The sequence below is a fragment of the Chelonoidis abingdonii genome, chromosome 2, assembly GCF_003597395.2.
Source record: "Chelonoidis abingdonii isolate Lonesome George chromosome 2, CheloAbing_2.0, whole genome shotgun sequence".
Classification (NCBI taxonomy): Eukaryota; Metazoa; Chordata; order Testudines; family Testudinidae; genus Chelonoidis; species Chelonoidis abingdonii.
In genome coordinates, this window is record NC_133770.1 from 119,041,738 (window position 1) to 119,066,231 (window position 24,494).

The 24,494-nt window shown below is 42.3% G+C and overlaps 1 protein-coding gene across 5 annotated transcripts in view; it reads right to left on the reverse strand.

The window, feature by feature from the left end:
- Positions 1 to 24,494, reverse strand: part of PLEKHG4B (pleckstrin homology and RhoGEF domain containing G4B) — a 162,212-nt gene that overhangs the window by 37,646 nt on the left and 100,072 nt on the right. For all 5 annotated transcript variants that reach the window (XR_004371704.2, XM_032765553.2, XM_032765554.2 and 2 more), the window contains 8 exons: positions 20,571 to 20,657; positions 19,368 to 19,484; positions 18,285 to 18,383; positions 17,284 to 17,426; positions 14,122 to 14,260; positions 12,514 to 12,636; positions 11,092 to 11,256; positions 4,919 to 5,832 (listed from right to left, as the gene is read on the reverse strand). Coding sequence is in view for 4 of the 5 variants with exons in the window: in XM_032765553.2 (XP_032621444.1) it covers positions 4,919 to 5,832; positions 11,092 to 11,256; positions 12,514 to 12,636; positions 14,122 to 14,260; positions 17,284 to 17,426; positions 18,285 to 18,383; positions 19,368 to 19,484; positions 20,571 to 20,657 (1,787 nt within the window). In the remaining variant the exon portion in view is untranslated. The remainder of the gene's footprint in view (positions 1 to 4,918; positions 5,833 to 11,091; positions 11,257 to 12,513; positions 12,637 to 14,121; positions 14,261 to 17,283; positions 17,427 to 18,284; positions 18,384 to 19,367; positions 19,485 to 20,570; positions 20,658 to 24,494) is intronic.

Here is a 24,494-nt window from a genome sequence, read left to right on the forward strand (position 1 = left end):
TTCTTTACCATTGTTACTCAGTCAGATTATTAAAATAGAAATTTTTAAAAGAATCTAATTCACTTTTATAGTAATCACACAGTGATTACTATATGCACTTCACTCAGCTTGGAAAATGAAACTTTTGGTTAGTTTCAATTTCTGGCTGTTAAGTAACAGCACAAAGAAGCTGGTTTTCCAAAACTGGAGGGAAATATTTAAAAAACACTGAAAAAATAAGGAAACATTTCTTTTCATACTAGGCTACGGCCTCAATCCTGAACAGATTTACACACGTGTTCAACATTATGCCCTCTGAATAGTCTTATTGATTTTCAGTGGGACTGCTCACAGTGAGTAAAGTTAGACTCATAGACTTTAAGGTCAGAAGAGACCATCATGGTTAGGGCCCTATCAAATTCACGGCCATGAAAAACACATCGCAGACCTTGAAATCTGGTCTCCCATTGTGAAATCTGGTCTTTTGTGTGCTTTAACCCTATACTGTACAGGTTTAGCAGGGGAGACCAGTGTTTCTCAAATTGGGGGTTCTGACCCAAAAGGGAGTTGCAGGGGGGGTCACAAGGTTATTTTAGGGCAGCCACAGTATTGCCACCCTTACTTCTGTTCTGCCTTCAGAGTGAGGTGGCTGGAAAGTGGTGACAGATGGCTGGAGAGCAGCACTTGTTGGCCGAGCGCCCAGCTCTGAAAGTGGCGCTCTGCCAGAAGCAGCGCAAAATTAAGGGTGACAATACCATACTATGCCATCCTTACTTCTGCACTGCTGCAGGCAGCAGCTCTGCCTTCAGAGCTGGGCTCCCAGCCACCTCTCTCCAGCTGCCCAGCTTTGAAGGCACCGCTGCTGTCAGCAGCAGTGCAGAAGTACGGGTAGCAGTACCACAACCCCCTCTACAATAACCTTGCAGACCCCCCACCCACCCATCCAATTCCTTTTTGGGTCAGGACCCCTACAATTACAATACCATGAAATTTCAGATTTAAACAGCTGAAATCATGAAATTTATGATTTTAAGAATCCTATGACTGTGAAATTGACCTAAGTAGACCGTGAATTTGGTAGGTCCCTAACCATAATCATCTAGTTCAGGGGTCGGCAACCTTTCAGAAGCGGTGTGCGAAGTCTTCATTTATTCACTCTAATTTAAGGTTTTGCATGCCAGTAATACATTTTAATGTTTTTTTGAAAGTCTCGCTCTACAAGTCTATATATTATATAACTAAACTAGTGTTGTATTGTAAAATAAACAAGGTTTTCAAAATGTTTAAGAAGCTTCATTTAAAATGAAACTGAAATGTTGATTTTAGGCCGCCGGCCCGCTGCTGGTCTGGGGTTCTGTTGAGCTAGGCCAGCAGTGGGCTGAGTGGGGCCTGTGGCCGGGACCACGGCTGGCAAGGGTCTGGCAGCCAGAACCCCAGACCAGCAGCGGGTTGTGTGGGGCCAGCGGCCGGGACCCCAGACTGGCAGCGGACTGAGCGGCTCAGCCCACTGCTGCTCAGGGGTTCCATCCGTCAGCTCCTGCCAGCCAGAATCCCGGCTGCTGGATCCACTCAGCCCGCTGCCAGTCTGGGGTCCCGGCCCTCCCCATATACACTGGGTATCTACCTTCTCCCTGGTTCTGGCCATTCTCATCCTCTCTCTGCACTGAGCTGAGGGTGGGAGTGCACTGAGCACAGGGCTGGGGGTGAAGGGTTGGGCCAGGAGCTAAAATGAGAGGGGGAGCTCAGGATTGGGGCAGGAGGTTCGGGTGTGGGGCACTTATCTAGGCAGCTCCCCTTTGATGCGAGGGGTGCTGGTGGGAATGTGGGGAGGGGTGAAGGAGTTCCCGTTTGGTGCTCCGGGTGGAGATGTGGTGCATGCGTGGGATGTGGGAGGGCTGGGGATATGTGAGGGGGGGTGCAAGAGTCAGGGCGGAGGGCTGGAGTCAGGGCTGGGGGCTGGGTATGTGGGGGGGCAGTGCCAGGCAGGGTGGCTGGGTTATTGAGGTGGTGCCAAGTCAAGCGTAGGGTGTGAGGGGGGAAATGAAGAGTCAGGGCCAAGGTGGGCCTGGGGTGTGCGAGATCGGGGCTACAGGGCAGAGTGTAGGGGTGGTTGTGTCTGTGTGTGGGGGATTGAGGAGTCAGGGCAGAGGCTTGGTGCTGCCCCCCTGAACTCCCAACCTGCTCCTGTCCCCTATATCACCGTCTCCTTTTTTTGGACCCCTGGCCCCAGACACATCCCTTATCTAAGCCTCCTGTTTCTATGTCCGACTGGACCATACCCCCTAACTGCGCACGATGCCGTCGACACTAATCCACATCCCCCCCCAGACATGACCTCTGGGACTCCCAGCTATTCAACCACTCCCTCGACCCTGCAGGACCCCCAGGAACTCCGCGACTTATACACCCTCCAGCACCTTTTCTGTGATCACCCTTCCAGACACCCTCTACCCTACCTGCCCCCCCCCACCAGGACCCTCTTCTCCGGTCCCTGACTGCCTGACCCCTATCCAACCCCCGCCCCCTGACTGCCCCTCCAGAGACCTCTTCCCCAACCACCCCCCCCCGAGATCCCACCCCCATCCCATCCACCCTCTCCCTGTCCCCTGACTGCTCCCACCCCTTATCCAACCCCTCCAGCCCTGGACTCCTTACCATGAGGCTCCATGCAGAGCCAGATACGCTGCCTCATGGGAGCACACAGCCCCGCCCCTCATAGCGCTGCGCACACGGCGGCAGAGCTCCAGTTACATGGGGAGCATTTCCGCCTCCCCGCAGAGCCAAACACTGCCCAGCAGGAGCACGCAGCCCCGACCCCCAGAGTGCTGCACATGCAGCGGCCGGACTCCAGGGGAGGGAGGAAGGAGGGGAGGGGCCAGCAGCCTCTGGCTTGTTCTGGAGTTCTCAAATCATGATCTGAAGACTTCAAGTTAGAGAGAATCCACCATTTACACTAGTTTAAGCCTGCAAGTGACCTGCGCCCAATGCCACCACGGAAGGCAACCCTACCTCCTCCCCAGGGGTCTGCCAATCTGAGCAGGGGAAAATTCCTTCCCCACCCCAACTATGGCAATCAGTTGTACCCTGAGTATGTCGGCAAGACCCACCAGCCAGACACCCAGTAAAAAATTCTCTGTAGTAACTTAGAGCCCTCCCCATCTAGTGTCCCATCACCGGTCATTGGGGATTTTTGCTACTAGCAGTCGCAGATTTGCTACATACCATTGCAGACAGTTTCATTAGACCATCCCCTCTATAAACTTGTCAAGCTCAGTCTTGAAGCCAGTTAGGTCTTTTGACCCCACTGCTCTCCTTGGGAGGCTGTTCCAGAACTTCACTCCTTTGATGGTTAGAAACTTTCGTCTAATTTTGACCCTAAACTTGTTGATGGGCAGTTTATATCCAATTGTTCATGTGTCCATATTGGCACTTGAATAACTACCCTCCCTCCCAGGTATTTATAGAGAGAAAACATAGCTCCTCTCAGCCTTTGCTTGGTTAGGCTAAACAAGCCAAACTCTTTGAGTCTCCTCTCATAAGGTAGTTTCTCCATTCCTCTGATCATCCTAGTAGCTCTTCTCTGCATCTGTTCCAGTTTGAGTACATCTTGCTTAAATATGGGAGACCAGAGTTATACACAGTATTCCAGATGAGATCTCACAAGTGGTTTGTATAATTGTACTAACACATCCCTGTCCCCACTGGAAATACCTCACCTGATGCATCCCTCGACTGCATTATCTTTTTTCATGGCTGCAGTACATTGGTGGTTCATAGTCAACCTGTGCTCAATCAATATACCCAGGTCTTTCTCCTCCTCTATTGCTTCCAATAGATGTGTCCCCAGCTTATAGCAAAAGTGCTTGTTGTTAGTCCCTAAGTGCGTGAACTTGCACTTTGCACTATTAAATTTCATTCCATTTCTATTACTCCAGTTTTCAAGGTCATCCAGATCTTCTTATATGTTATTCCAGTCCTCCTCCATATTGGCAATACCTTCCAAATTTGGGTCATCTGCAAATTTTATTAGCACTCTCTCTCACCTTTTGTGCCAAGGTCATTAATAAAAAATGTTAAATAAATGGATCCCAAGAATGATCCCTGAGGACCACCACTAGTAACCTCTCTCCACCCTGACAGTTCATCTTTCAGTCTGACCTGTTGTAGTCTCTCCTTTAATCAGTTCCTTATCCATCTTTCAGTTCTCATATAAATCCTATCTTTTCCAATTTAACTAATAATTTCCCATGTGGAACTGTATCAAATGCCTTACTGAAATGCATTTCCTTTGTCTAAAAAATCAGTTATCTTCTCAAAGAAAAAGATCAGATTGGTCTGGCGCAATCTACCTTTTGTAAAACCATGTTGTATCTTATCCTAATTACTGTTTACCTCTATGTCCTTAATTACTCTCTCTTTCAAAACTTGTTCTAAGACCTTGCATACAATTGGAGGTCAAACTAACAGGCCCTTAGTTTCCTAGATCGCTTTTTTCCCCTTTCTTAAAAATGGGTACTATATTAGCAATTCTCCAGTCATATTAGCAATTCTCCAGCAATTCTCCAAAATCTGAGATTACAGATTCATAAAAGTTAAGCATGTGTGCAAGTCTTTGCAGGATTGGAGCTTAAATCTTGAAGTCCTTACTCAGTTTCCACTAAACTCTTACTTGATTTCAGAGGGCCTCAATAAAAAGTCTAAGGATTTTGTCTATTAAGTTGTATAAACTATCAAAAACCATCTCCCCCAGCCCCACCAAATCTAAGTGTTGGGCCTAAAATGACTTGACAGTGTCCCTTTAAAATGAACAACTTATTTTGTATTCGGCATGTTGAATTTAATGTCTCTTTTAAACTGTTTTTCAGGAAGTGTTTAGAATATTCAGTACTTTATTTGTTCCTCACTCAACAAAATGGATTGTGTTGTGGCCATTTCTCACCTTCCTGCTCGCTTTTTTTCTTCTTCTGTATGATGGATCCTTGATGGGGAAGATAAACTTCGGTTTCTACTAATCAAAGGGCTTTTAATATTCAAGCGCTGCATGTATTTCTTCTCAGCAGCAACATTGCTGGCCACCTCCAATCCCTTGATGTAAACTCCAGTGTATCCGTGACGGTGCAATTCGCTGTGGCTGCTCTCAAGCTGAGTAAACTCAAAGCTTTGCGTTTTCTTCATGATTTTCTTTAGTGGATGTTTTCTGTGGCGGGTAGTTGGTGACTGGACTGGCTCAGAATAGCAGGAGGCTGATCCTGAGGAGGAAACATTGTCCATATCTTCTGAGATTGGGCTAGCCCTTTGACTCCCACCCAAGAGAGGAGTAAATGTCTGTCGTGGAGAGGCATTAAGCTGCACATACACATCCATATTTTGATTAGAGTTCTCATGATCTAAAAAAGATGGTACTCCGGATGGCAGGCTCATATGCTGAGGTTTATGCAATGGCTTAGTATTATTATCCCAAATGTCGTTATCAGTGCTAGAAGAGAGTCGAGAAAGGGACTGACTTGGTCGTCTAGCACCTTCAGTATCAAATTCACAGTTAACTTTCACATCCACTTCCTGGGGGACTTTGCGAGAAGTTTCTTTGTTGGAACCTTTGAGAGCTTCAGAAAGGACCTCTTCTAAATGGTGCCTTGTTTGCTGACATTTTAGCCATAAAATATTCCATTGTTTTAGTTCCTTTTTGCTAGCCAGACCCAATACCATCTCATTCACTTTTTGAAAGTTTTCTGCAGAAACTTTTGTAGCTTCTTGCTGGTAGCTCTGCAAACTCTGAATCACTGATTGAGAGTATTTGTTCTCCAAAGTAAGATGTTCAAGATACTCATTGCAGTGTAACATCCACCCATGTGCCTGGATTAAAAATGAAAAGTGCAGTTAAATAATAAGACTGCGTATTCATATAACACCTTCTGCTTTAGAATCTCAAAGCAATTTACAAATATCAGGGTGAAAGTCAACCTTGTGCAGAGGACCAGCAAAAGGCTTCTTATGGTATGTTCTACACAGCAATGAAAGCCTGGGCTTGAGCCCGGGTTCAAGCCTAATCTCCTTTGCGTCCACTCACCAGTTGTGTTAACCTAGGGCTTGAAACCAGGATTGGAGGGTCCAAGCCTGTGTTAAACTGGGACTTAGAGTCCAAGCCTATTGCTTTCCTGTGTGCATGTGGCTCTGGCTGGACTCGGGTCCCAAAAGTTCTCCGGATGTATCCCAAAGTTCTTTGAGACAACTTCCTTAGTCCTCTCTATGCCGACAAGCTGTGGTGCAGTCCCAGAGAGGGGTGGGGGTGGGGGGCAGAAAAGGAGGAAGGGCTAGAGAATGGAGCTGGGACTAAGCAGCTGCCCTGCTGGGATTGGCAGAGCTCCTGCCTCAGCACAGCCAGGGGAGGGATGATCCCCAACACCTCAGCTGCTCCATTGCCCTGCAGGGTGGCCACTTGATCCTGCTCCACTCTCTGGCCCTTACTCCCGGGCCCCCCTGTCCTTCCTAGGGCAGTGTGTTCCAGAGGTGCCCAGGCAGCGTGCACTGTCAGGGGGGCAAGTGTGAATCAGTCTCAAACTTCCCCATAGCCTCCTGGGGATCCCTTATCCCTATCCCCTGAGGTGTGGTGGGGGCAGGGATAAGAGATCCCGCCCGGGGATGCTGGAACACACTGCACCCCAAGCCCTGGGGATGCACTTTACCGCTCTGTAGCCAGCAGCAGCCAGGCTAGGGTGTGTGTGTGTTTTTTCACTGATACCTTCATTTTATGTCAAACTTCTAAACAGACAAAATTAACAAAAAACCCAAACAAACAAAAATACTGTTGCTGAACACCCCACTTTAAAAATGAAGAAGTGCAAAGTTTCATTATAATAGTCAGACAGCCCTGGAGACTGATGTGCTAATTATCCTCAAAACAGGTGCACATGGGAATTTTCCTGCCCATGTGACTCAGCCCGGTGCTGGAGAGAGAGCCCAATTCTCTGATTAGAAGTAGCTCAGTATAAAGCCTTCTCAAACTGCCATCATTCTACCGAGACAGCCACCAAAAGGAGAGAATTGTGCAGTTTATATATTTGTGCTGCTTATGGGCACCTGAGTGCCATTAACAGCACTACCACCAGTTAGGAAACAGGGTGGGCAGTAGAGTTTTCCCACAGTGCAACACATTTGTAGGGCTAGGTCAGTGGCTCTCTTTCCGAACTACTGCTCCCCTTTCAGGAGTCTGATTTGTCTTGGGTACCCCCAAGTTTCACCTCACTTAAAAACGACTTGCTTACACAATCAGATATAAAAATACAAAACTGTCACAGCACACTAGTTCTGAAAAACTGTTTACTTTCTCATTTTTATCATAGAATTATAAATCAAATGAAATATAAATATTGTACTTACATTTCAGTGTATAGTATATAGAACAGTATAAACAAGTCATTGTCTGTATGAAATTTTAGTTTTTACTGACTTCACTAGTGCTTTTTATGTAGCCTGCTGTAAAACGAGGCAAATATCTAGATGAGTTGATGTACCCCCGGAAGTCCTCTGGGTACCCCTGGTTGAGAACCACTGGGCTAGAGTATCAACACTATGGTGGGAGGCATTAGCCACTCTGGAACAGGGTTCCTTTGACTAGGGTCTGTGCACTGCAATGTGTACACCAGAGCCCTAGGTTCAAACACAGATCAGAAAATTCTTAACATAGGGTTCCCTGACACAGGTCAGGTGACTCGAGTCTCACTAAACCTAGGCTTAAATTGCTGTGTACCCTTAGTGAATTAAGGCTCAACACCCATGAAGTAGGGAAATATTCTTCACATGTCATGAGGTTTGGTGAATTACCCCAGGTCACACAGGAAACTCTGTGATGTAGCTGGGAATCAAACCCAGAATGCCTAACTGCCAATCTTGTATCTCATCTCAAGACTACTTTTTCTTGTCAAGAAATTTTGTTCTACAGGATTCGACCCTGCAGCCTCTTGTACACACAGTGTAAGTCCTGATCCAGTAAAGCACTTAAGTGGAGGTACCTTTCAGCACCAGTAGTTTCACGGAAATCAATGGCTCTACCCATGCGTTAAAGTATGTGCGCAAGTGCTTTGCTGGATCAGGGCTTATACTACTAAATTAATGACTCACAAGTTAAGAAGTACTGTTGTACTACTGGCAGTTGTTAACCAACTTATTTTTTAAAATTCTAAACCAGACAATTTTCCCAAGACAAAATATTATCTTTTAGGTTGTTCCTAGGAGCCAAAGAGTTCTCGTGACATAAAAGGGGTGTTTATACTTAATCTCAATGAAGCAATTTTTCTACGATTTAGAAGCTACAATGAAAAGGTTTTCAGTGCCGGCATTGAAATCCAACAGAAACGAGCCTCGTTTAATTTAATCTGCACTGATATTCTGTGCTACCTACTCACTAGAACTTTCAGAATCAGAAGGAGGGGGAAAAAACCAAAAGCCTTAGGACCCAATTCTCCATTTGGGTACACTGACGTTAATCAAGAGTATCTCTAGCGAAGTCAGCAGAACTGCACCAATGTAAAAGATGTAAGTAAGGGTACGTCCAGACTACCTGCCAGATTGGTGAGTAGTGATCGATCTATCACATCTCATCTAGATGTGATACATCGATCCCCGAATGCGCTCCAGTCGACTCCACAACTCCACTAGGGCAAGTGGCGGAAGCGGAGTTGACGGGGGAGCTGCGGCTATTCCCATAGCTGAAGTTGCGTATCTTACATTGACAGCCCCCACCCCCACAGTGTAGACCAGGTCTGAGAGGAGAATCAGGACCCGAGTAGCTGTCATTTTCCTAGGGCCTGATTTTTGGGGGTTCCCCAAAAACTACTTGCAAAGACGTGAGTGCGGTTCTGTATTGCTCCTTTCTAAGGTATGGGGCTAGGCCTGATTACAGCCTCAAAGACAATCCTGAATTTGGGGAGGCGGTAGTCCTCCCCTCTGAAGAAACTGGAAGAAAGAACTGCCCTGTCTTCAAAGAAACCAGGGGTGAGTATCGTTGCTCTGCGAAGATAAGACCAGGATTGAGTGAGGGTCCTCCATAGTTTGGACACTTCAGATAAGCAGCCAAATTTTTGGATGGTGGCCCAGACTGAGTTCTGACCCTTTTGAGGTTGCCTATCAACAGATTAACTATTTTGAAACTGATTTACCTGGTGCTTATATAATTATTTTTCCAGTGGAGATTACAATCTTCTTGAACTCTAAACTCCATTGGGTAGAGATCTTGCATTTGTACAATGCCTAGAACACTGGGGCACTGATCCTGATTGATGTCTCTGGGTGTTAGTTATACAAATATTAAATAAATAATAAGTGCTTTCATATGTAGCTTTGCTGTAGCAAGGATGAATTACTCTGTGGTTTTATACATAGCATGCCTGTGAAAAAGCTTAGGTTTATACATTTTTCATTTGATTCCCTTTATATTATAGAAGCACAGAAACAATTATTTAAAAGGGTAAAGGTGCTTATTATGTCATTTGGAGCTTCATAATTGTGCAGATAAAAATTCTGGCCAGTCGGGTATGTAAGTTCTTGGATCGTACATGAAGAGCAGTATATGACTATCTGTGTATAGGGCAGATTTAAAAAGGTTTTGCCTACACATTCACAAGAGAAAGAAGGGATCCAGGCTGTGGTCCATACAGGAAAACCTGTCTCACTCTGGTACTGCTGTTTCTGGCTGGGTTTATAATTTTATAATATTTAAAAAAAAAAAAAAAAAAGCAAAAAAAGGCTCCTAATTGCCAGTCTTGTGATTGCATGTGCAGCGCACAGGGCATTAGATTCACTGAGACTCTGGGCAGGGAACAGCCAGCTTAGCTGCTGTTCTGTTGCTGCAGCATAGGCCTAGTCTGACTTCTATATCTGGGGGAAGGGAGGAGCTCCAATCAGGCCAATGGGGCTGTGCATCAGGGAAGGGGGAATTCTGTGCCTGCCTGAGGCTTCCAGTTTAGGCGAGGCAACAACTCCTGCCAAACTGCACTCATAGGTTGCAGCTACACATGTAATTTCCTGCCTAAACTCTGCCTGTTCTTTTGACCCTTCTGGTGCTTGTGTGTGTTTCTGAATGACGCTGCTCTCTCTGTCCTCTGTCTGGCCATTATTCCAATATATACACCCACACTTAATGCAAAGCAGGAAAATAACAGACATACAGATAAACCACAAGGGGTCCGGTGGCACCTTAAAGACTAACAGATTTATTTGGGCATAAGTTTTTGTGGGTAAAAATACCTCACTTCTTCAGGTTTTTTACCCACAAAAGCTTATGCCCAAATAAATCTGTTAGTCTTTAAGGTGCCACCAGACTCCTTGTTGTTTATATGGATGCCTGTTACAGACTAGCATAGCTATCCCTTGATACTAGACATTCAGATTGAGGTGGGGGGAGGGAAGAATTGCCATTCTCAGTTGTTTATTTGGACAGCTGAGGTACTCTGGGGAATACAAAATGCCAACACATCTTTGCTCAGGCACTTGAATGACCAATACAGCTCTGGCTTGATGTGCTGACACTAACTTGTGCTGGCTTTAGATACTGTTGTCCTGGGAGGCCTGCAGGAGGGAATCCCTGCTCCTAATAATGTTATTGTGGGGGTGTTAGTGGGTGCGACAGAGCATGTCATTTTAAGCTGCCAAACTACAAATTACTTCAGAGAACTTTTGACCTTCATCAGTGCTCTGGTGATCTTTGAAGAGTCATCAACATCCTTTGGGTGTTTGCCAGATTCTGACATACCATTTTGACATGCCTCAAATTTGATCCTGCGGTCTACACCTCACCAGGGTCCTTCAAACAGGCCTATTTGGAAATCTCGTGGACAAACTATTCTTTAGCTAGGACATGGCTAAAAAAAATGCACTAGAAGAAGAAGAAGAAGAAGAAAAAAGTGTCACCACTGATTTGTCAAAGAAATCTTGCTATCAGGTACAGTGCATGGGAAAGTGCATCGATACCTCCCAGCAGCCTGAGAGACTCACTAGCACCTCCAGTACCTTGGAGTGGAGAAGAAGAGGCTCATACAAAACATATTTTACGGAATATTGTTGCACAAATATTTAAACTACTGTAAATCTGTACTGAACCTGAAATGTTTCTCTTACCGTCTTGTAAAACTCATACAAGTGGATCAGCTTCTCCAGCTCACTCTTCCTTTTCTCTGTCTGAGTGCTGATATTACTCAAATAACTCTTGAAGGTATGGACTTTTTCTTCCAAGTTCAGTGAGCAGTTCTTTTGTATCAGCTGCAGCCCTTTCTCACAATATTGCTGTTGAGTACAAAATGAAACATACTACATTAGCACATTACTTCTTCCGTTATCTGAATTCTTGTTTGGCATGGTCATTTGTTATAGGGCAATTGCAAAGTGACCAAAAGGTCAAAAGTGAATGATCACTCTTGCTGATCCTTTTGGTGCTTTTTTTCCTTTTTGATAGTGTTCCGCTAAGATAAAATTACTGTTGGGCTTTTTATAAATCTAAATTTATTTTGGGAAGCACAAAGAAAGAATATAATGATATGATGGAGCAAAAACTACAGTCAATTAAGCTTGAACATTTGAAAAGAATTATTATTACATGTTTAGAGGAGTCACGGTTATATTGCACTTAATATCATTGTGAGAACTTTTGTTTCACAAGTAACAGCTCTCCTGTACCCTTCTTGATGCAATTTCTTTATATGAAAAAGTTACAAGCTGAACTTTTCTCTTTACTAAGCTCTAGGAGGGCATCAGAGAGTCCTGTGGTACCTTTAAGACTAACAGATGTATTGGAGCATAAGCTTTCGCGGGTGAATACCCATTTTGTCAGACACATGAGGGCACGTATGTATCTAACTTCCCATTTTTATTCTGGCTTCATTTACGGTTTAGTGATTGGTGTGCCTGTGTATGCTGCTGCTCATGGATGTACTGTGATGGCAGACCTGCACACGATCCTGTGGTTGGTCTCCAAAAATGTTTAAGAGTAAACATTCTACCACAGAAAGCAGTCACTCTTCCTTAGCACAAGTGGTAGGTGTGTGTGGACCTGACCCAAAGCCCACTGCAGCCGAAAGGAGCCTTTCCATTTACTTCAATGAGTACTGGATCAGGCCCTTTTATTTCTGGAACATAAACTACAGAGTTCTATTCCCAGTACTACGTGGGCACTGAGTTATTAATGTCATTTATGATTTTTGTTGTTTCTGGCCACAGATTAATTAAAAATTCCCTACTAAATTCCTCAATTATGTTTTGCAGTACTGAGAATTTGTGCAGTCCCTCTTGCACATGCATAGCTCTCCCTCTCCATGTATTACTTGTCTTCTTCTTGGATATAAAAAAAAAATTCAGTTAAAGAGGCAGTAACTTTTCCAGAGCCACAGAGTTAGTGTTGTTATATTACCAATAATCAGTGAAATTAACATTCTTAATCTATTACAGCTTTGGTTTGTATTTCCCCAGTTAATTTTCTATTAGGCTACTGCAGATGCAACTAAAATAACAAAAGCAAAAACAAGTGGTCCTTAGTACAATACTTGCCGTCACTTTGTCACTGAAAACTCTGAATTCTTCTTGCTGCTTCTTCACACTTTCCAGAGAAAGCAGCTCTTGATCTAAAGGACCAAGATATCGCTCCCTTTCATTTTCAAACCAGAGTTTTATCTATAGAGGATACAAGATTTGCTTTTTAAAATTAATGAGTAAACTATATCTAACACATAAATTAACCAACTTTATTAAAGCAAATTAAACTCCTGTGAACATATACCAAATAAATCTTTTAAATTCTTTATTTCAAAACTATGAAAAAATATCCCTCCCCTTATATACAATTTATCTCGAAAGCCATTTTATGTACTGCATTTAGTAACAGACACTTAGGTCAAACATATATTATTTTGCATCATATGTTAGGCCTCACCTTGTACTCCTTACACAGGCAAAACTCCCATTGAACTCAGTGAGAAATTTGCCTGTAGAGACTATAGGGCAAGATCATTAATGATTAATGAATAAAAATATAATTAGGATAGCTCACTGAATACAAAGAGCCAAAAGGTCTGTGCTAATTTTAAAAAACATTTATTAAAATGTTTACATTTTCTTTACTCAGGATTTATTACAGATGTTTCACTGACTTGGAAAGTTTACCCTTGTGACAGATATGGCAATTTCCTGCAATATCTTTGGGAGGCCTTACTGAATTAAATTTAAATAGCTTTACAGTCCAATGTATTATAAATGCAAAGTTTATGTATTATTATGGGATTGTATATAACTATTCTAGTGGGGAGACATGGCCAATGTAAAATCTGAGAAGTGCTATTAGCTTCAAAGTGCCAGACAAAAAACTTTCAGGACCAACAAAGTGAAGTGGATTTCCCAGGAGATACCTGGGAGGAGTGGAATGCAAATTCCCACCTCCAGACACAACCTTTTGAATCTATGTCTTGAGGAGAGAACCACTCCTTGGCTGATTACCTATTCAAGTTCTCTGCAGATCATAAACCCAGGCTGTGGAAAGGAAAGGCTAATCTATGCATATGGGTTCTTGTTCTGAGCAAAAGCTGTTATGATCTTGTGACTACAGAAAACCCACATACTGGGGTTTGAAGGACTGAATCCTACCAGAGCCCTCATTGGAGTAGGGGAGGATCTCTGGCTTATGCGCAGGCATGTACGTTCTTTTATTGTCTTTAATGTGTTTTCTGTGTAATGCTTTCACCTTAAGAATAACTGTGCTTCCTTATAAAGGGCTGTGTGGTAACTTGCAACTATGGACAATTACAACTGTTCATAACCTCTGAGGAGAAAGCACAGCAGGCTTACTTAGGCAGTCTGACTTGCCATGGAACTCACAGTGTAGGTAGGGTCTGTGAAGCCTGAAAACCCTGGGTGAGAAGGGGGAGAGAGACATTTCTGCCCATGAGAGATGACAGCTGAGGAGCCTGGAGCCTAGAGCGGATGTCCTTGTCAGACCACAAAGGAATACAGGTGCAGTTACCCCGAACTGTGACATTATTTGCACTGCATACACACTTATATGGCCAACCCAATATATAGCTTATATTCACAGATTAATTTGGCCCCATGATGGAAGGTTAGCCCTATAGCCGGTATACATTAAATCTCAAAAATAGTACTGACCTGGTCACAATGTTCTTCAAATTTTCTTATTTCCTGGAGATTCTCCAGTTGTTGCAGACACTTATTCGATATGAGAACCAGCCTATGGACCTCCTCATCTACTTGATTGTACAATCTTGTTATAGCTTCCATGGCATCTCTATGGGGGGAAAAACAACACATAAATGTCCAGTGCAAACACAATGCCAGAAAAGTCCACTCTATATTTCAGAAGACGACAATCAAATTTGTTAATCAGCAAAGCAAAGGAGGTTTGGGCCAACAAGCCAACACCTACAGAACGTATTAGCTGTGTGTTTGCTTGTTCAACTTGTCAAAGAAAAATATATCCTACTCAGAACCAGATACATGGCAGCCAAGATTTTCAAAAGTGACCAGTGATTTGAGGTATCTCAGCTGCTGGGTGCTCAAGCGTGTGTAGCTCAGCAGACTTTCTAAGGCATCCAAAAATCACTAGTCATGTTTTAAAATCTTGGCTGTTGTATATAAATGGAGTTGTTTCAGCCAGCCAGGCTGCATTAACCCAGAGCTGTATATAAAGCCTTGATTCAGCAAAGCTTCAAGTCTGCAGGATTATTCATGTGCTTAAAGTTAGGCAAGTGCTTTGCAGGATCAAGACCTTATTACAGTTATAGAATTCTCTACAAGCTAATGACCTAATCTGATCAGATTGGCATAATACCTGCCTCCCTCAACTTCTGACTCAGCAGGTATGTATTTGCCCATCAACCCTCTCGCTACCTCACCTGCATGGGGTATTAAATAGTTGAATTAGAGAGGGCCCAAGTCTGCAACCAGTCTTCCATTATAAGACTGAGTTTCAGCCAGCCTCAAACCCCTGCCAAAAACAGGTATCTTGACTTCATGTTCTGAAAATCTGAAGGTAACTCCCAGAATATGAAATGTTTCTCTGAAATTTTCAATTAAATTAACAAGCACTTTTTCAGATGGAGAGATTTAAAATTTGCTTCTTTTTGAAATTTTTTGAAAAATTTTATGTTTGTTACTCTGTTTTGCCTTAGGTCAATCACTTCTTAGAGACAAATGCTACATACAGAAGGCGATTTGTATGTAAATCCCATTTCGTCCACTGGGAACCATGTATGTATAAATGAGGGCAGTATCTGGCACAAAACATCTATATTTGCTATTCTCCTTAGTAGGGAACATGAAATCTGTTAAGGCGTTACACATGTCTTCCCCTGGTTACATTTCCTCTCTCTTTGGGCTTGACTACAACGGTGCCACATTCTGATCTACAAGGGTGTGAACTGTAGAGTGCTCTAACATGCTGTACTCTAACGGCCCCAGGCAGACTCTGCTGGGATGAACTAAAAAGTACCTTAGTTTGCATTAACAGCATTGTAAATGAGTGGTCTCCTCTCAGGCACACCCTCATGGTCTTGGGAAAGACCTGCAAATGGCTCCTTGTCTCAGTTTTCCTCATTGCTTCCCAGTAATTCAATACAAGTGTAACCTCCAGTCCAGTGGTTCTCAACTAGGCGTACACGTACCCCCGGGTGCATGCAGAGGCCTTCCAGGGGGTACTCAACTCATCTAGATCAATGTTTCTCAACCTGGGGGTTGCAACCCCAAAGGCGTTGTAGGACAGGTTTAGGGTCACAAGTGAAGAGCTGGCATTGGGGTGGCCACAGTGGGCCCTGCAAAGCTGTTACATGCTTCAGCCCTGGGCAGCAGGGCTCGGGTTTCAGACAAGGCTCACAAGAGAAAAACAGGTTCAAGTATCACACTGAAATGTAAGTACAATATTTATATTCCAATCAATTAATTTTATAATTATATGGCAAAAATGAGACCGTATGCAATTTCTCAGTACTAGTGTGCTGTGACGCTCATATTTTTATGCCTGATTTTGTAAGCAAGTAGTTTTTAAGTAAGGTGAAACTTGGGGGACTCCGGACAAATCAGACTTCTGAAAGGGGAACAGTAGCCTGGAAAGGTTGAGAGCCACTGCTTCAGTCCATCAGAATTTATTAACAAAAGCATAGTGCAAAAGTCCATAACCAGTAGTCCCAAAACATAGTCCAAATCCCCCACTGCATGCAGCCTTTAAAACCCAGCTTGGTTCTCACCATCCTAGTGTCTTCCACCACACCTGGACTCTTTGGGTATGTCTACACAGCAAAGAAAAACTTGTGACTGGTCCATGCCAGCTGACTCAGGCTTGAGGGGCTAAGCCTGTGAAGCTGTTTCATTGCTAAGTGGACTTCCAGGCTTGGGCTAGAGCCAGAGCTCTGAGACCTGGCCACCCCTCAGAGTGCTAGAGCCCCAGCTTCAGCATGAGCCCAGACGTCTACACAGCAATGTAATAGCCCCACAGCCCGAGCCCTGTGAGGCCAAGCTGACTGGCAAGGCCAGCTGCAGGTGTCCAGTCACTGCATAGACATATCCTGAGTCAATCGTCCTCTGTCAGACCAGCCACCCCAGCCCTTCCTTCTGGGGCACAACTCTGCTCTTTGCAGCAGGAACGCTCACACCATCTCTGCTGGGAGTGTCCTCAAGTCTCGTCTGGGGCCCAGCTCTCTGGCCAGGAGACATCAGGGAGTAAGTCGCTCTGCTGTTCCCCCTTCCTTCAGCCCTTGGCTCTGGCTCTCTGGTTTAGAGCCAACAGGCATCACCCTCTGCTGCTGCTGCTCCTCCTGCCATCAGCCCTTTCCTGCCCCTTAGCTCTGGCTAGGGGACGCCAGCCACAAATCCCTCTGGTTGCTCTTCCAGGAACCACCTTCTCTCTCTGATGGCTCCCATCTCCTACCCCTCTTGTCTGCCTGACTCAATCTGCTCTGGCTCCTCACTAATCTTTTATAACACCAAATGCTGCCCTGCGCACTGAACTGGCCCAACTGGGAGCACGTGGATGGGAACAGGATAGCCGAGCCCAGATTCATATGATGGGCCATAGACTGTTACAGTGTTCCTACAGGACTGCATCACTGCCAAATAGGTGCCTTCTAGTTCACACCAGCAGGGTCTACATGGGGCAGTTTAATCTAACATTTTGTGCTCCCTACAATTCATTCTCCCGCACACACATACACAGACACTGAACTGCAGCACCATGTAGACAAGCCCTTTCTCTCCCTTTTCCCTTCTCTGATTAACATGGGTCTCTGATGCAGCACTCATTGCAAAGCAAGCACCTACCGGTAGTCTTCTGTACTGCAGAATTCTTCTTTCCTGAGTCTTGCAAGGATTGTTCCACCCTCCAGCCTTAATGTTACCAGCAAGGTATCTTCCAAAACAAGTTTCATCATTGTCTTGTGTTTGTCGATTAAGTCCCTGACCTCCTATACAGAAGAAACACAATTAATCTCATTTTACTAGAAACTTAGGTAGTGTTGGTATCACAGCTTGGCTAGCATGGCATTTATAAAACAAATCCATGTGCACACTGGTCAGAGAAATAACAGAATCCTGTTAATGCCTGGTTCCCACTTGTAATTTTTGCCCTACATTTCCCAGTTGCTTCTACTGGTGGAGCTGAACCAGTTTTAGCAATAATTTTTGGCCAAAACATTATGGAGACCGAACTGCTCTTTCATTCACTACACTTGGTCCCTCAGGTTGATTCAGGCACTCTGGCAAGGCAGTGTGGGGAAGCCTGTACCATCACTGACTAAGCTGTGCGTCTTTTGTAGACAAAGGAATTCAGTTTCCAGGGCTAGCAAACTGGCACCTTTAACAGAAAATTATTAAAAAACCAATAATTAGAGACGCCCAAAACTGGAACCTTGAATCCAAACTCCTTTAAAATTAAAGGGATGCAAATGTGAATGACTATACCTGAACTCATCCCTATAATTTGTGTTGCATTGAAAATAAACCAAAAGGGTCTATTTTCTAGGGTTTGTTTTTCAGGTATGGCAGAAACCTTATGAGAAGGGCTCATCTTGCAAGATGTCTACAATCTTGGTTTCAAATTTTGTGAGAACAGCTCATGGGACATCGGTACTTTCAGATCTAACCTTGACACCCTATTCTGACCTCATAACTGAATGCTACTCTAAACCTGATGCAGACAGGATCCAAATGTCTCTTCCTCAGCTTCTCTCTAATAACACCCCCATAATATATTGCTGAGCTACCTCAGGCTTCCAATTTTTTGAATTCAAGACATAGGATTTGTGACATCAGCTAATATTTACCTGCACAGTACTTAGGGTTCTGTTGGAGTTCAGTGAACAAACTGAGTTCTGTAGAAAGACAATGGCCTCTTTGCAGTTTGTAATAAAGGGTTCCAGTTTCTGCAGCGATAAAACACGATGACAGGTAAAAACACTCAAAAAGTCAGTCTCAGGAAATAGCTTTGGCTTCTTAAACTTAAAGTGTCTTAGATGGTCAGAAAGAGTTATTTGTACGTTAATTACAGTAAGGGCTTGTCTACACGTAGTTTTGTACTGCTTTAACTATATCAGTTTGAAACCAGTATAGTTAAGTGGTTCAACCCCCCTAGTGTGTATGCAGTTATACCAGTATAACTATTCCTGTACGGGAAGTGGAATAAAGGGAATAAGCCAAACTAACAAGGGGAATAAGCTACACAGATAAAAGACACTTTTATACCAGAATAACTACATTCACACCAAGGGTTATATAGATCTATTTCAGCAAAAAAAAATTACTCCTTTAACTGAAATAGTTAAATAAGCATAAAAACTGTGTTTAGACCTTAGACAGGTACTTTTTTTAACATCAAAATAGGCATAGCCTTAAATAAGATCATTGTTTTCCAAGTCAGTATTTGGAATGTGTGGTTATATACAGTCTCCATAGATGCCAGACCTTCAGCTGGCACAAACTGGCATAGCTCCATTGACTTCAGTGCCAGAGGACAAAGTACTGCACATGAAGAAAACTTCAGGGCCGGTTATTGACTTTAATATTGCTAAGCTGATTGACACCAGTTGAGGATCTGGCCCTAGGGATTCAGATATGTGTTAGAAAGTGAGTTTTGCAAATCTAACATAATCCAGAGTGGAAATCTGTCTGAATCCTGCAACCATGACACAGCTGAACAGAGGCCAAGGCTGACCTAGCAAGGGATTAACAGAGCACAGCCGGGTGGAGATGTTTCAACACCACCTATATGCAATGTACAAGACTAGCTGGCACTATTTGTTTCTCATTTTCATGAGGAATAAAAGTTATTAAATTCCATCAAGAACATTCTAAAAGGGAAAATAAAACCAGAGGAGAACAAGTAATGGGAGCTGCAAGCACTATCTTACCTTTCGGAAACGAATCCAGTCATGGTGGTTATACAGAAAGGTTCCATCAAATTCTGCTGTCAACTGGGTACAGTCAATGTGCTTTTGCAAAGCCTTCAGTGATGTGAGGACTTCATACTGTTAAAGAAAAATTGTGAATGGAGCTATATTAATGCCATAAACCAAACCACTGGGGAAAAAAAAACTTACATAGTGCCAGTTGTCAAAATCTTTTACAGAATCTCTTGAGACAGAGGACCAGATCCTCAAGTGGGTATAGATGAGTGTAGATCTAAGGAAGTCAAGAACTAGGCCTCAGATTTTCTTCATGTGTAATACTCTGTCTTCTAGAAGGAAGTCAATGGAGCTATGCAAATCTGCACCAGCTGAGGATCTGGCCCAAATTACAACATCTTATTTGTAGAAAATATTTTCTGTTACTATTATATATTTGTTAAAATATATATAAGATTGAAGGGGAAAAAAATCTCAAGTGACACCTGTCTCTAACAACCATCTGTGCCAATAGAATATTACATACAAAGAAAAAAAAAAAGACATTGTTAAAAATTCTTTGGGTATCAAGTTCTATTGAGAGAAAATTGTATATTTTAACTCTACATACAAAGTTCAGGAGAACAAGCTTCTGTTCTGATTGATTTAAATAAATTCATTTTTGCTCTAACTTCAGCTCCCTTTATATTCATTTCAAACATCAATTTTGTATTTTAAAAAATATTTTAATTATAAAATTCTTGCCTAGTAAATACAAAAATAGCAGCAGTAAGTCATTATGTTATTGTAAAAAACACAATTCACACAAAAATACAATTAAGCAAACTAGTTTATGCAGTAAGTCTACCCAAAGGGCAAATTCTGCCACCCTTACATTCCTTACACGGTAGGGCTGTTGTGAGGATAAATACATTAATGACTGTGATGTGCTCAGATATCATGGTAATGGCAGCCACATAAGTACCTAAAATAAGATTTGCATTGAGAAGCATGTTATAGATAGATATAGATTTCAGTGGCACTACTCACACAGTAAGGTGCTACTGAATTCAGTGAGTAATAGCAGAATTACCCTTAAAAACACCAAAAAAAAAAAAAATCAATTTCTTCTAAATAAAATAAAATGTCATGAAGTCACATTTTGGAAAGTAACTTTTCATAACAAAATTTAACTTTACAAAATATCATGCACATTCTTCTTAATGTTACCTGAATTGCAGTATCTTTGTCAGGTCTAAATGCAGATTCCTTCTCAGTCAATATCAGGACACTGTGAATGGAGTGAGGAACTGCACTCTGGATAGCAAAGCAAAATGAATTTAGAGAAATGCTTTATTATGAACCTCCCAATCTTTTTTCCTTTTTGCCATTTTTCAAAATTCAGTTTGATTGGTTAACATGATCATCATAAGACAATATAGCCTTAAATCGTTATTTTTAAATAATGTATTTTCCCTATAATAAATGTAGTTATGGAGTCAAATTCTGTTCTTTTTGTTGCAGGAGCACATTGTTTATTCCTCAATAAAATTAACTTGGATTATGCTACAAATGCAATGATGTTTTCTTAATGACTCACTTATGCTGTATGCGTCCTTGCTTTACACTGTGTTTTTCCCATAAAGCATTAAAGAGCCTTATTTGAAAAATGCGAACAGCACAAAACAAGGCTGCAATAGCCTGCAATGATCATGGTCAATCTTGTTTATCGCACATATAGAAGTGTGTTTGTGGTTCTCACATTGGTGTGACTTCACATATATGTGTTCACCTGTAGTGTTTGTTGAATCCTCATAGGTTGACATCAACATGAGACTCCATCATCATGCTGTAAACTATACGTTTCAAATAGTAACTGAAGTTTAAATTCTTTAACTAATAAAAGGATGACATTCATATTTTTTGTTTCATGCAGTATTGCTTTGATGGTATTTTCGCTCTTATAAAAGTGGCTGTTGGAGAGGGAATTAGGTCTCAAAAGACATTGCATGTGTATTTTTTTTTTAATCCATCAGTTATGCATTTAGGGATTTATCCAACCTCTAATGAAGTCAATCAGTGTTTCCTCTGCTTTCACTGGGTGCAGGATCAGGGCCTAATTCATCCCAGTGCCGGAGATAAATATGGTGTAGAGCCCTAAGTAGGTATTATATCACTATTACGCCTTCCTTATTCTGCAGCTCTTATTCAAACGGAGGTTTCAGGAGGCAGAGCACACGAGTTCACTGCCTGCCTACCATTCATCATTCTTGCCAGTGAATTTTAGGTCATTTGGTGCTTCACTTAGAAGTAGAAAGCAACTCTTCATATTTTAGCCCTAAATCTTAATTGGAGTGCTTCTGCGTCATCACAGTTATCCACTTGCAAAAAAGACTTATTATTTCTGTTGCTATGACACAATGTACTATTGGTGTTACTAGCTTTTTTCATTTTTAATATTCTGCGTTCTAATTTTCTGTTATCTTTATCTAATATTCCTTCTCGTTTTCCATCTCTGTGTTTAAAGGATACTTCAGAAAACATGGCTTAGCCATACACATCTGACGTGCTTTAATGCAAAGACTGAGCATTGGGACAATACAGGCTGAGTGGCAGAGTTAACTCTGATTTCACTTGGGGTTTGATTATAATTTTACAGTCTGCCTGGAATCAGAGGCAATATGCAGCTGCCCTGAGACAGAGAAACACTGAGAACAATTCCTCCTCTGTTCCCCCTTTGTTCTGGGGGAAAAGTAAATGACTTGTCCCCTTTTCCTGGAGCAGCTTACACCCCCCTGTGCATGGTGCCAGGGCTCCTTCCCACCCCCTCTAAAGGCTCATCGTGAGGGGTCCTAGGCAAGTAGTCCCTGTCCTGCCTGCATGAGCACAGCCACAACCAGTGCTGGGCTGAGGAGGAAATAAGAGTGAGCTGAAGGCTAAGACAGTATAGCTTTGATTTTGTAAGTTAAAAAGAGAGAACTGATGTTATAAATAGAATGACAAGAATGATAACAACAAAACCACCAATCCCCCCTCTGAGCCCTTTCTGCTGATGCTGTATTAAGTCTTTAATCACAGCAGCTGCAAAGCATGCTGTAATGCAGAGTCTAATGTATGTTTATGGCACATGCTCAAGTAGCCACATTTATATTTGAAGCACATAGGTCACCTTTCCGGATTGGCAAAATCAGTATTTCATCTTTGTCGTTTTTCAGAAGTTCAACAGTGTTTGCTCCTGGCCTGTGGAAAGAGAGTATCTGGAAGCCCACGTTTTAGTTATGTCTCCTACATGTGCATTTCAAAATGGAAAAAGCCAAACTAATTGGATTTTTTTTTTAGTTAATGACAACCCCTTCTTCACCCAAACACACAGACCAAGTTTCAGCCCACTCTAAATTAAAATGGCTAGTCTAAATCTTAAAATATCTAAACTCTAAAAATGGAGTTGACAAAAGGAAAAATTGTCAAACTGTTGCATTTAATTTCAATATAATAAAACTATATCTACCTAATTCCACATTTCCATTGCTTTCATCTGAGACAAATACCTTGTTAAACACCGTGCCAAAAACAAATTCATTTGCTTCCAGGATTCAATTCATCATCTTGTGATGACATGTTTTTCCTCAGGGCATATCTGCCACATCTCAGATGTGTAATATACTTAAGAAAACACTAAAGCCAGCTTAATAAAATAATTACAACAATGCAAATTCAGTAGATTTCCTTTTTTCAAGTTGGTTGCCAAGCCGTTTAGAAGATTCAGTTACAATAAGAACTTAAGCATTTGGTGGAAATTTTCCCAGTGCATATTTCTTTTTTCTCTACACTGTTTCGATGCAGCAGCTGTGTGTAGGAAGGGCAACTATATAGATCTAACTGCTACATATGGTTAGTGTCTGTCTGCAGCTGTGGGAAAATGGCTGTGTAAAACTCACAGGGTGATGTTAAGTAAATGCAGTAGCTGGAGGTACTTGCACCTCAAATCTGAAAATGTTTGATCTATTGTTACAATACTCAAGTTCTCACTAGAACCATAAAAGATTAAAGATCAAAAATCATTTTGCTCTGGTCTTCTACTTTATTTACTTTGGGCACCTGACAGCACTTTGGAAACAGTTAGTTCCACTGTTTCCCATTTTTTAGTCAGATAGGCCTCACATAGGTACCATGTGGAGCTGATTACAAGACTGCAGCATCAATCAGTTTCCTCTCATATTAGTGTTGATCTTCATACAGTAAATGGACAGGGGAAAACATTTTAGGAAAGATGGTCAGGAGAATAAGAAGGTTTAATACCTGAAACTACTTGTAACTAATTTTTTTAACTGATCAGATTTCAGATGGACAGCGTAGTGTCTTTTTAATCTGATGTAGTTACAATATAAGGCTTGTAAGGGTAGATGGGAAAGAGTGAAAAGATGGGAGAAATCATAAAGAAGTCATCATCTACAACAACTTGTTCTTGTTTTGTTATATTTCTCCTTGAATAACATGATTACCATATCTACATCCTGCACTGAACAACCTTAAATGTCAGCTATGGCTCACAGCAGACTCTGCATCGGAAAATTTCACTCCTCTCTCCATGAGTTTGCAATGTTTTCATTTTGCTGTTGTCATGATTCAGAACCAAGGCTGGGATGTACAAACTTCGGAAGAATGTCCATTTTCTGACTGTGATTAATTCTGATCTGAACAAAAACCACTTCACCCTTGTCAAAGGAATACTGATGAAAGCCAAGCACATGAAAAGGCCGTTGTGATAATGACGTGCTAGAGACACTGTAATGTCAAAATACATCGTAACAGAAAATCAGACTAGAAGATACTAAGACCTTTGTGCTAGCGTCTTTTCCTTTTTGAACTGTTCAGTGAACCAGCACTAACAGATCTTTAGTTTCACTGTGCAAACAAAAAACAATTCACTCCATTAAAGGCAGAAGAGAAGTTGGCCTCAGTTGTCAAGACATTTTGTGTAACTTTTACTTTGCTATTAGTTTCCCTCAGTGCACCAAACAACAGGTTAACAAAATGATTGTTGGATAATATCAAATGCTAGTGAATCTCCATAACAACTTCCCAATAAGCTGCTCTAGTCCTACTCACTGTTTGAGAAAACTGGACTTAACGTCAACTGAGACACAGTGCTTA